This window comes from Aquarana catesbeiana, linkage group LG08 (assembly GCF_042186555.1).
Source record: "Aquarana catesbeiana isolate 2022-GZ linkage group LG08, ASM4218655v1, whole genome shotgun sequence".
Taxonomy (NCBI): domain Eukaryota; kingdom Metazoa; phylum Chordata; class Amphibia; order Anura; family Ranidae; genus Aquarana; species Aquarana catesbeiana.
In genome coordinates, this window is record NC_133331.1 from 75,939,854 (window position 1) to 75,953,338 (window position 13,485).

Consider the following 13,485-nt stretch of genomic DNA (forward strand, 5'->3'; position numbering starts at 1 on the left):
ATGGATTTTTGGGGGGACCCCGCGCCATTTTTTTTTATTTTGACGCGGGGTTCCCCTTAAAATCCATACGGGACCTGAAGGGTCTGGTATGGAATTTAGGGGGACCCCCACGTCTTTTTTTTTTTTTAATTTTGGCCGGGGTTCCCCTTAATATCCATACCAGACCTGAAGGGCCTGGTATGGAACTTACAGGGACCCCCACGTCATTTTTTTTTAAAATTTTGGTACGGGGTTCCCCTGTGGAGAATTCCCATGCCGTTTTTATCAATGAACTTTTATGTGTATTGTCAGACCGGCAATGCAATAGCCGCGAGTAGTTTTAAATGACTTTTTTCTTTAAAATATCATTTTGCTGTCAGACTGTTCTAAACATGGGAAACATGCGCCCTTTACAGGCATACTATAGACACTCCCCAGCTACGAAATTTAAAGGGATATTACACTTTTATCTTTTGACTTTAAGCATTATTAAAATCACTGCTCCTGAAAAAATGGCCATTTTTAAAACTTTTTTTTGCATTGATCCATGTCCCCTGGGGTAGGACCCAGGTCCCCAAACACTTTTTATGACAATACCATGCATATAAGCCTTTAAAATTAGCACTTTTGATTTCTCCCATAGACTTTTAAAGGGTGTTCCGCAGCATTCGAATTTGCCGCGAACACCCCAAATTGTTTGCTGTTCGGCGAACTTGCGAACAGCCGATGTTCGAGTCGAACATGAGTTTGACTCGAACTCGAAGTTCATCCCTAGTGCTCAGTAACAATTTTTATAAGTATGGGTGGGACTGTGTTCTCTAGGGCCACCCACCCCTTGGACCAGACTGACAAGAGCCCAGCGACCACCTATTGGTACAAATCACCAACATTTATAAGCAAGGATGGGACTGTGTTCTCTAGGGCCACCCACCCCTTGGACCAGACTGACCAGGGCCCGGCAACCACCCATTGGTACCGATCACCAACATTTATAAGCAGGGATGGGACTGTGTTCTCTAGGGCCACCCACCCCTTGGACCAGACTGACCAGGGCCCGGCAACCACCCATTGGTACCGATCACCAGCATTTATAAGCAGGGATGGGACTGTGTTCTCTAATGCCACACACCACTTGGACCCAAACCCCTATTCCAACACGGAAGAAATGACACTTTGCTACAATGTAAATTAGTGAGTGTACAGTTTGTATAACAGTGTAAATTTGGTGTCCCCTCAAAATAACTCAACACACAGCCATTAATGTCTAAACCACTGGCAACAAAAGTGAGTACACCCCTAAGGCCCCTTTCACACTGGGGCGGTGGGTGCATCAGCGGTAAAGCGCCGCTATTTTTAGCGGCGCTTTTCCGTCAATTTTGCGGCTTTTACCCCCCGCTAGCTGCCAAGAAAGGGTTAAAACCAGCCCAGAAAGGGTTAAAACCAGTAAATGTGTAACGTGGATAATCCGCGCTACAGCCAAAGTGATGATGCTAATAAAAAATAAAAAAAATGATATAGTATGCTGGTATCAAACCAGTAAAGTGACGGTGCTGCAACGAAAAAAACTGGAATATTCAGCTCTAAAACGTGTGTAACCTAAAATTAGATGCGCAACCAAAAAAGTGAACAAACCAATGTGTGCAACCAGAGGTGCAAATGATTGTGTGCAACATAAAATGCCAAATAGCAAATGAACAAATCAGTGAAAGAAAAAATATCACAGCTGGTGTAAATTAATGAATACAATAAAAACGTCCATATATTGTGTCATTCAATATAACTCCATTCCGTATAAATCCTTCAATAAAAACTTCAATAAGAGGGCAGACAGTTCCTTCCACGGTATATCCCCACAGAAGAGCCAAACAATAATGAGCCAAGGATAATAAATGCCAGATGGCCGCTTACCAGATCTGTAGGATCTCTGTTACGGAGATCAAATGGGCATATACAGGAGGGATCGTTCAAGCAGGAGGGGCTGATTCACACATCCATCGAGATCCTTTCCTCCACCGGCAAATTCAAATGCTACAATGTACTCCGTAGCACCCGTTCCAAAAGAATACACTCATGGAATTTTTCATGAAAAGAAGAGAGAGGGCTTCATGGTGCAGTAGGGTTTAAAACAGTAGTACCTTTATTCCATATCATGGACAACTGACATCTAAAAAGCATTAGCAGAAAATACAAAACGAGAGACACAGCTGCGGCTTGAGCCAGCCAGCTGGTGCGTGGTGACATCAGGTCCTAAAGCTCCACCGGAGCTCATTATTGTTTGGCTCTTCTGTGGGGATATACCGTGGAAGGAACTGTCTGCCCTCTTATTGAAGTTTTTATTGAAGGACTTACCAAATGGAGTTATATTGAATGACACAATATATTGATGTTTTTATTCTATTCATTAATTTACACCAGCTGTGATATTTTTTTCTTGCACTGATTTGTTCATTTGCTATTTGGCATTTTATGTTGCACACAATCATTTGCACCTCTGGTTGCACACATTGGTTTGTTCACTTTTTTGGTTGCGCATCTAATTTTAGGTTACACAAGGGTTAAAACCACCCGCAAATCGCTGCTGGCGGTATAGCCGCACTGCCCATTGATTTCAATGGGCAGGAGCAGTGGAGGAGCGGTATACACACCGCTCCTTCACCGATCTGAAGATGCTGCTAGCAGGACTTTTTTTAGTGTCCTGCCAGCGCACCGCTCCAGTGTGAAAGCCCTCGGGTTTTCACATTGGAGAGACCGGAAGGGCTCTTTCAGGGCGCTTTGCAGGTGCTATTTTTTAGCGCTGTAGCGCCTGTAAAGCGCCCCAGTGTGAAAGGGGTCTTGGTGAAAAAGTCCAAGTTGACCCCAAAGTGTCAATATTTTGTGAGGCCACCTTTATTTTCCAGCACTGCCCTATCCCTCTTGGGCATGGAGTTCACCAGAGCTTCACAGGTTGCCACTGGAGTCTTCCTCTCCTCCATGACATCACAGAGCTGGTGGATGTTAGAGACCTTCCACCTTCCGTTTGAGGATGCCCCACAAATGCTCAATAGGGTTTAGGTCTGTAGACATGCTTGGCCAGTCCATCACCTTTACCCTCAGCTTCTTTAGTAAGGCAGTCATTGTCTTAGAGGTGTGTTTGGGGTCGTTATTATGTTGGAATACTGCCCTGCTGCCCAGTCTCTGAAAGGAGGGGATCATGCTCTGCTTCAGTATGTCACAGTACATGTTGACATTCATGGTTCCCTCAATAAACTGTAGCTCCCCAGTGCTGGCAGCACTCATGCAGCCCCAGACCATGACACTCCCACCACCATGCTTGACTGTAGGCAAGACACACTTGTCTTTGTACTCCTCACCTGGTTGCCGCCACACACGCTTGACACCATCTGAACCAAATAAGTTTATCTTGGTCTCATCAGACCTCAGAACATGGTTCCAGTAATCCATGTCCTTAGTTTGCTTGTCTTCAGCAAACTGTTTACGGGCTTTCTTGCGCATCACCTTTAGAAGAGGCTTCCTTCTGGGACGACAGCCATGCAGACCAATTTGATGCAATGTGCAGCGTATAGTGTGAGCACTGACAGGCTGACCCCCAACCCCTTCAACATCTGCAGCAATGCTGGCAGCACTCATATGTCTATTTCCCAAAGGCAACCTCTGGAAATGATGCTGAGCATGTGCACTCAACTTCTTTGGTCGACCATGGCAAGGCCTGTTCTGAGTGGAACCTGTCCTGTTAAACTGCTGTATACAAAAAGGAGAGGAGGATAGGACTTTATATGAAGCATGCATCCAGGGAGACAACACAATAAGAATGAGTCTGGCAGGTACCTAATATAATAGAACTATGAACATTGCATGAAAGCATTGCATAACAACAATTGGCAATCAATAGTATATTTGTATATAAAATGTGGTAATTGATAACAACAATAATAACATGATAATATATTAGCATAATTAGTTCATACTGTAAACATTATAAAGAACCAAATTCATTGAAGCGTGTCTCCATAGTAAATAACAGTAACCCTGATTGATTGGTACAATCCAATTGACATATGAGGTAGTTAATAGTAGTAATGCAATATATAAGCGAGGGGGCATCTATTGGATCGACGCATTTCGTAGCGACTGCCAGGAGCAGGTATGAGGTAGATGTCTATAAATATTGAAACATATATTTTAATTGTGAAAGGATTGTATAGTAGGTCTTTATATAGGGAGAGGAGGGTAAAAAAATGTTTTTGGCCTTTTTTTACCCTTTTTTTTCCCTCTTCTATTCTTTCCTAATTCATATTCAATTTTTATTGTGTCCCAATTTCCCCTCTGTTTTTGGTTTAACACCTCAGCGTTATGGTTTGGTCTGTAATCCTATTCACTATTTATTTTGCTATCACAATTAGGGCATACCTTGTCATTCCAATCACCCTGCACCTATCCCACACCGTGTTTCAGGGTGCCTACACCCCTTACCCACCTCTCAGTACCACTTCTTTTACAGAATACAGAACCAAGTATATATTTGTAGTGCTGAGTAATTTGTATGGAATTTGCTAATGATAACAAAAAAAGCAGTAAAATAGATCCCCTGCAGCAACAATAGATTCCCCAGCAACAATAGGTCCCCACTAGCAACACAGTGATGTGAAAAGTCCCATAAGATTTAAAGGGAAAACATTTTCTTGAGTCTTTCTTGCAGAGTAAAAATGCAGGAAAAACGCATCAGTGTGGAAGGAGCCTTATGGTATATATTTGGTAATAGGTCTATGATCCAGTGAATGTCCCCTAAACTCTATACTTGGCAGGGCCCTACCTAAGAGATAATATTGCAATAACAGTCTGTCCATCTGTATTAAACCCTTTCCCTGCTGGCCAGCACATTGGGGCCCAGGTGCAGCGCTGAAGCAAGATAAGTTCCTCCTAACCCAGGTATAAGTGCTTGCACTGTGTCCCAAGCAAACAATACTGTTCCTTTTAAATTGGGTGCAGTTGGATTTAACCAGTGGCTTCTCGCCAACTTCTGGGGTGACAGCTAATCTCCCTCAGTTCTCCGGTGGCTCAGCAAAATTAGCATTATTCGCCCAACGAGCAGGCAGGTGCACCAGTCAATGACAGTGGTGCTCTCATGTACCAGGAGATGTCTACTACTTTGTCTCTCCTACATCTCCCTCAAGACTGGGAACAGATCTTCCTTTTCCTCTCCATAGAGCCCAGTCATAATGTTGAATAGAAAGATCTGGATGCCGCACACCGGATGAAGTAGAAAACTTGTCTTTATTATTAAAATGGGACCATCAGAAGTACAAGACAATTATGCAGGATGTACAGGATCAGCTATCCTGTACATCCTGCATAATTGTCTTGTACTTCTGATGGTCCCATTTTAATAATAAAGACAAGTTTTCTACTTCATCCGGTGTGCGGCATCCAGATCTTTCTATTCAACATTTTGCCCTACTGAGCATTTAGCCAGCACCTGGGACTCTTCAACTCTGAAGGCCTCACATCAATCTCACACCTGGGTTCAGATCTACCTGAGCAGTGAAACACTTTCTTTGCTTCAACTGCATCCAAGGATATAGAGCCCAGTCATGTTGGTAATTGTGGTTCTATTGCCAATCTGTAATACAGGCTCAGTCTGTCTGGGGACTACATCTCCCACAAGTCACAGTGGTATCCAGCAGGCTCTGTCCTTCCCACAATCCACAGCAGCTTAGTTTCCTCTATGATCCAGGGTAGTGCGTGGGGTGTTTCCCCAGCTCTCCCTATGGCTGCATACAGTCTTGCAGCTTGACGGTGCTCTGTCTGTCTCTCTGTGACTGCATACAGTCCTTAACAGCTTGGGAGGAGGAGAGAAGGTGCAGTGCAGCAGCAGTGATGGTAGCCCAGTCCTTGCTACCAGATAGAGCAGCAATGTGGACCAGGTGCTACACCTGTATAAGTGGCAACACCATCCACCTCAGAGCTTACACTCAGTTTTAGACGTAGGGCCCTGGGGAAATGTAGTTAATAATGAGTATCATTATGGGGTGGGGTGGCCAAGGCTAGCATAAGAAACTGAAGAGACAAAGTGGGAGTGCCTCTTTTGGCAAATATACTAATTTTCACTTTAAATCTTCATTTAGATGGATCGAATCATTGGGAAGGTGCTAGCTATCGTCACATACATGTTGAAACATCTGCATACGTGATCCTGACTCTCCTTTCTGACAAGATAATCACCAAGAAAGATCTTAATGAATGTGCTGATGCTATCCGTTGGCTTCTAAAACGACAAAACGCATGGGGTGGCTTCTATACTTCTCAGGTTGCATCTCTTTTCCCACCGCACATTTCCTTTCATTATAACTATTACATTCATAAAAAAGGTGTACACTGAGGATTCCTGACCTTAGTACAGAAATGTCAATCAGCTTCCAAGTTTGTTTTACCAAATCTTAATTGAACAAGCTGAAGTTAGAAGCAGATTGGCTACCATACACAGCTGCACCAGATTTTGCACTCTCCAGTTTTAGAAAAGCAACTCCTGTGTTGCTATAGCTGTGGCCATCTTGGTAGAGACAGGGCTCATTAATGCCTGAGCTTTCAGCAGGGAGAACAATGAGTAAAAAAAGTAGTGGCATCACTAAAACTAACTCAAAATCTTCTCAGGCTAACAGGTAGAGATGTACAGGACAGAAACATTCACTTTGTTTCCTATTTGTAAGGTAATAATTTTGTTTTATCATATTTGTTATCTTAGAATGAATGATTTGTTTTCAAAATGTGTTACGTATATTCAGATTCTTTTTGTATATTCGTTGTTTTCTAATCAATTCGGAAGACTGTTATATTCCTTCTATTTTGCTCTATTTTGTTTTTATTCTAATCTTTTATTTTCAATATTATTCTATTTTATTATATTCTAATCTGTTCTGTTCTATTCTGTTTTATTCTATTCTGTTCTATTTTTTTTCTGTTCTTTTATTTTATATTTTATTCTATTCTGTTTTGTTCTATTCTCTTTTATTTCTACTATTTTATATTTTATTCTATTCTGTTTTGTTTTATTCTTTTCTATTCCGTTCTATGCTATAAATTATATTTTCTTTTCTATTCTATCCTGTTCTATTTTTTTCTATTCTTTTAATTTCTATTTTATTCTTTTTGTTCTATTCTATTCAGCTGTAAGAATCATCGTATTGCCCTTACTGTATTGATTGCAATATGTTTCCATTTTTAATTCAAATTCATTTTCAAATTCACATTCATTTTCAAATTCTGATAATTTCACTATAATTTATTTCAGATCTGTTGAAACTTGTTACTATTGTGATTCAGAAATTTGGATACATCCGACTCTCTGAATAACTAAAATGTGGTCTGAATTTTGATTAGTAATGAAATGAATTGCACATGTGTACTAGCAGACAGGTGCAGCAGTGGCAGAATCTTACACTGCAGATACACAGCAGTTAGGCCGTAGGCACAGGAGTGCCTAGGCACAGTGACATATCAGGAAGTGCATTGCTATTTTTGAAGGCAAAAAGGTACACTGCTTAGAAAAAATTAACATTATTAACATAATGTTAATAATGTTAATAACATTATTAACATAATATTCACTTTGTTTATTACAGTTCTACTTTAACATACATTATTGTACTACCTGCTACCTTTCACTACTATACTTTATATTAGTATACTACCTATTACCATTATTTCAATAGAGAGATTATTACTTAGGCTTAGGATGATTATTATTGGGCATGGAGGTGATGTGCCAAAGCTCTAAGTAGGAGCATACATGAGGATTCTGGAAGTCCTTTGCCTGGGGACTCCTTGGATGCACAGAGGAGGATTTCATTTATAACAGAGATACATATGATGTTTGCAGTTAGAGGATACTGTTAGACTGTTGGGTTGGTTAAAGTGGTTGTTAACCCACTTCTAATAAATTGTCTTATCCCCTCTGTACCATTATAACATGTGTCTCTGTGCCTGTGTAATGTAAAAGGGAGTCGTGTTTATACAGGTACAGATCGGAGGATTTTTTACATTACACAGGCACAGGGACACATGTTATAATGGTACAGAGGGGATAAGACAATTTATTAGAAGATATGAGAGCAGCAGGAGGGGGGCGGACGTTGCAGAGCAGGGAGGGGAGGGGGGAGGAGGACAGAGGAGACACAGACACGGGAGTGCTGCAGAGAGCAGGCTGCGGATGATGGAATCATGCAAACTGACCACGGTATCAGGGCTCAGCAGTCATAATTATTGTGGTCAGTTTGCAGAGGGGAGGGCATAGCCAGGCAGGATTAGCCAGGTTTTTTAGGGTATACAGAGGGACAAATGACACAGCACAAGCACTGTGCTGTATAACATGCTTTAAGGGAACAGGATCTGTTTTTTTTTTTTTTGGGGGGGGGGGGTTAACAAATGCTTTAAGGCAACATTTAAAAATCAATTTACATATTTGAATATGAACAATTTAAAATGACTGTATTTCTTTCTTTTAATATACAGTGAGGGAAAAAAGTATTTGATCCCCTGCCAAATTTGTACGTTTGCCCACTGATAAAGAAATGATCAGTCTATAATTTTAGTTTAGTTTTCAATGGTTTTTATTAAAGTTTTTCACAATACAGAGAAAGACCTTGACATCAAGTTTTGACTGTTAACAGTTTGCATACTTTTTCAAACTTATAATACAAGTATGCTGTAGTCTTAAAAGAACAGGTATTTTTTGTTCTTTTAAGACTATTTTCCTAAGTTTTGCCTTATCCACTACATCAGTTGTGGTTTAAAGAACAGACTATACTGTGCATTGTCTATCTTGAGCAGTTTATTATAGTCTGTAGGCTTATGTCGGTTTCTTGATGTAGGTCCCAGAGCACGCCCTCCGAGTCAGGAGACACCCACCCCCCAGTAATACTCTGGGTGGGCCCGGTTCCCCAGACCACGAAGGGACGCCCTCCCGATTCCGCAATGTCAGGGTCTTATGAAAGGTAAGAGGGGGGATAGATAATAGAAGTGAGGAAAGATGAACTCGGAGGGGATGAGAGACAGGATTTTTCCCATATTTTATTAAGCAACTTCATTTTATCCTGCATGATTGCCGTTTGTCTTTTATTTAGCATAAGCCAGGACATTTTATGTTTAAGTTGGTCGAATGGTAGGGCCGCTGACTTCCAGTTTCTTGCTATTGTAATTTTTGCTGAGATGAATATAAATGTGAGGAGCCGTTTTTGATTTTTTGAGGCTTCTACTACCCTGCTACCCAAGAGTGCGTGCTTTGCGGACTTGGTCAGGTTAATCTGTGTAGGAGTGTATATAAAATTGTAGACCCTGATCCAAAACCTCTGTACCTTGGGACACGTCCACCATATATGGTATGTCGTTCCCATCTGACCGTAGCCCCAAAAGCACTCTGGAGTAGCTCCGGGTTAAAATTTTGCCAGTCTAGCCGGTACCATGTAGCACCTTAGTAGGACCTTATAATTTGCTTCTATAATTGAGGTATTAACAAGCGATCTAGAGGCTGCTATTGCTATTGCGTTCCATTCCTCTAGGTCCAGGGTTTCTTGTAAGTCCTGTTCCCATTAAGTCATATAGGTCAGTTTTACTGAAACATATGTCAAAATTGTATATATTGCTGATATGTGACCTCTAATGTTATCATGTTGTCGACACGTGTTCCATGGGAGACATTGTTGCTAGGTCTCCCTTGCATGCTAAGGTTTGTACATAATGGTGTATTTGGGTGAATCTGTAGTATTCAGTGTTTGGTATTTGATACTTATCTATTAGTAGCCTTTTGGATAGCATACCTTTGTGGTCGCAGAGATCAGCTATCCTCATAAAGCCCTTGTTGGACCACCACTCAAATGCAGGGGGGGTGAGGCCCGGGGTGAATTCGCTATTACTCAAGAGAGGTGCAAGTGGATTATCGGGCGATTTAAATTTCTGTGTCTTTGAAAGTCTATCCCAAATGTCTAACGACAAGGAGAGAGTGGGGCACAATATGGTCGGTCTCTCCTTCATCGGTAGCCACTTAATATGGGGAATTGGGTTGGGGTGACAGGAGAAAGACTCCATGGTCATCCATAGTACTTGGGGTTGTTGGGAGTGGAACTTGGTGAACTGGGCCGCATAAAAGTATTTCTGCAGATCAGGCAGTCCAAGACCTCCCTTTTGTTTTGGTGTAAACAAGGTAGCTTTGTTCACCCTGGGCCTCTTATCTCCCCATATGAACTTTTTTTGGAATGACATCAGGTCCGATCGAACCAGTGCCACGGGTATAGTGCGAAACAGATACAAGATTTTTGGAAAAATGTTCATTTTTATTGAGTGTAGTCTGCCGAACCACGATGGAGGATGAAAGTGCCATCTAGCTAGGTCTCCCGTTAAGCGCCTAAACAAGGCAGGGTAATTTTGAGAATATAGGGTTTGTATGGAGGGGGTCAGTCGTATTTCAGTCTATAATTTTAATGGTAGGTTTATTTTAACAGTGAGAGATAGAATAACAACAAAAATATCCAGAAAAATGCATTTCAAAAAAGTTATAAATCGATTTGCATTTTATCGAGTGAAATAAGTATTTGATCCCCTATCAAACAGCAAGATTTCTGGCTCCCAGGTGTCTTCTATAGAGGTAACGAGCTGAGATAAGGAGCACTCTCTTAAAGGGAGTGCTGATGATCTCAGCTTGTTATCTGTATAAAAGATACCTGTCCACAGAAACAATGAATCAATCAGATTTAAATCTCTTCACAATGGCCAAGACCAAAGAGCTGTCCAAGGATATCAGGGACAAGATTGTAGACCTACATAAGGCTGGAATCGGCTACAAGACCATCACCAAGCAGCTTTGTGAGAGGGTGACAACAGCTGGTGCAATTATTTGCAAATGGAAGAAACATAACACACGGTCTGGGGCTCAATGCAAGATCTCATCACATGGAGTTTCAATGATCATGAGAATGATCAGGAATCAGAGGAATCAGCCCAGAACTACACTGGAGAATCTTGTCGATGATCTCAAGGCAGCTGGGACCATAGTCACCAAGAAAACAATTGGTAACACACTAAGCTGCGAAGGACTGAAATACTGCAACGCCCTCAAGGTCCCCCTGTTCAAGAAAGCACATGTACAGGCCCGTCTGAAGTTTGCTAATGAACATCTAAACGATTCAGAGGAGAACTGGGTGAAAGTGTTGTAGTCAGATGAGACCAAAATTGAGCCATTTGGCATCAACTCGCCGTGTTTGGAGGAGAAGGATTGCTGCCTATGACCCCAAGAACACACCCCCACCATCAAACATGGAGGTGGAAACATAATGCTTTGGGGGTGTTTTTCTGCTAAGGGGACAGGGCAACTTCACTGCATCAAAGGGGCAATGGACAGGGCCATGTACTGTCAAATCTTGGGTGAGAACCTTCTTCCCTCAGCCAGGGCATTGAAAATGGGTTGTGGATGGATATTCCAGCATGACAATGACCCAAAACACACAGCCAACGCAACAAAGGAGTGGCTCAAGAAAAAGCAAATTAAGGTCCTGGTGTGGCCTAGCCAGTCTCCAGACCTTAATCCCATGGAAAATACGTGGAGGGAGCTGAAGGTTCGAGTTACCAAACGTCGGCCTCGAAACCTTAATGACTTGGAGAGGACTACAAGAAACATCTGACCTCTGTGATTGTCAACAAGGGTTTTGCCACCAAGTACTAAGTCAGGTTTTGCGAAGGGGTCAAACACTTATTTCACTCATTAAAATGCAAATCAATTTATACATTTTTTGAAATGCGGTTTTCTGTTTTTTCTTGATGCTATTCTGTCTCTCGCTGTTAAAAAAAACCTATCATTAAAATTATGGACTGATCATTTTTTTGTCAGTGGGCAAACGTACAAAATCAACAGGGGATCAAAAACTATTTTCCCTCACTGTATATATACTGCTTATTGCATACAAAAATTATAATGTGGTTAATTCTTACAGGACACTACCGTAGCACTTCAAGCTCTTGCTAAATATGCCAAAGCCAGTGGCCACAAGAAGGGAAACTCAACTGTGACTATCGATGGAGATTCAGGATACCACAAAGAGATTCATGTAGAGGAGCGTAACAGCTTACTCCTACAAACAGTGAACCTACCAAAAGTCCCTGGGATTTACACAGTATCTATCAAAGGAAGTGGCTGTGTTTACATACAAGTGAGCAGAATGCTGTCTTTTTCCTCAGTCTTAACCCACGTTTAAAATATACTATACCAGATAATCAGCACTTGGTGAACCTTTAAAAAGAAAAGAGAAAGTCATGTATATGCTTACAGTTATCCTGATATAATGCAGAGCAGATGTGACTTATCAGAGTGGCATAGCAATTGGGATGCGGTGGTGTGCCATGGCAACAACTTACAGAAAAAGCCTATATTAGCATATTGCGCTCTCCTCGGGTTCTCCAGAAAGTGCTTTCTTACCTGCTTTATAATGTCTTCTGTGTCCCCCTATGTTCATGACCAATCTTTCATAGAGGCTGCCATTGCTGACCTCCTTTTTGAAATACTAATTCCCTGGCTGTCAAGCTCATGCTTTGTTTTCAATACTGTTTTCAAGTCTATGGGCCTGAAACAATTATGGCAATAAAAAAAAACACAACACCTATTTACAGAATGCTTGTCCTGGTTCACTAAGTCAAAAGTACTGGAGCCACACTGAGACAGGGAACTTGCATTTTCAGAAAGAGACCTGTGATGGCAGCCCCAATACTTCTCTCAGGGCTGAGTAACTGTAACCACTCCCCAGCAGCTTTATACCCCTAAAGGCTAGAGCAATTTTTAGGGGCCCATTATTATTGATAATATTATTACCTAAGATAACAAAATAATACCAATTTAATTTTTTTTTAACAAACAATGCTTTCTTTTGTAGAGCGTGAGTAGGTGTCCTAGGAACCGCACATCAAGTCAAGACCTGCTGTATGATAGTGAATAGCAGTCCCAGTCTGGACCCCCACCAGGCCAAGCCCCCAAAGTGTTTCACTCCACCCACCGGAGCTTATTCATGCTTTGGGTGTGTGGTCTGGTTGGGGATCCAGGCTGAGACTGCCATTCACTATCATACAGCAGGTCTTGACTTGTGCGGCTCCGGGACATCTAGTTACTCTCCACCATAGCCTGAAGCATAGAGAGCTCCCTTCCTGGGCAGCAGTCACAGCGGTGGGCACAGGACTTCAATCCCATACAGCCTGAGTGACTCACACACGTATCCTTGGTTTTCAAGGCTTTTTTTTTTTGATGATTGTTTTTCAAAAATGATATCATATTTTATTTCTATGTAATCTATAACCAAAAAACATTCCAAAACACATTTTTCTACTCTGACCTATGTTCAAAACATGAATACATTTTATTCTATAATGTGCTTCATTTATAATGACACTAAGGTTCACACCTATGCAGGTTTAGTTTGAATATTCCAGGTGCATTTTGTATTTTTCAATACACATTTTTAATTCATGTCTATGGAA

The 13,485-nt window shown here is 41.5% G+C and overlaps 1 protein-coding gene across 1 annotated transcript in view; it reads left to right on the forward strand.

Annotated features, from left to right (window-relative positions):
• LOC141105853 (alpha-2-macroglobulin-like) overlaps positions 1-13,485 on the forward strand; it is a 368,197-nt gene that overhangs the window by 310,475 nt on the left and 44,237 nt on the right. The window contains exons 28-29 of the mRNA XM_073595997.1: positions 6,102-6,283; positions 11,955-12,170. Coding sequence (XP_073452098.1) covers positions 6,102-6,283; positions 11,955-12,170 — 398 coding nt within the window. The remainder of the gene's footprint in view (positions 1-6,101; positions 6,284-11,954; positions 12,171-13,485) is intronic.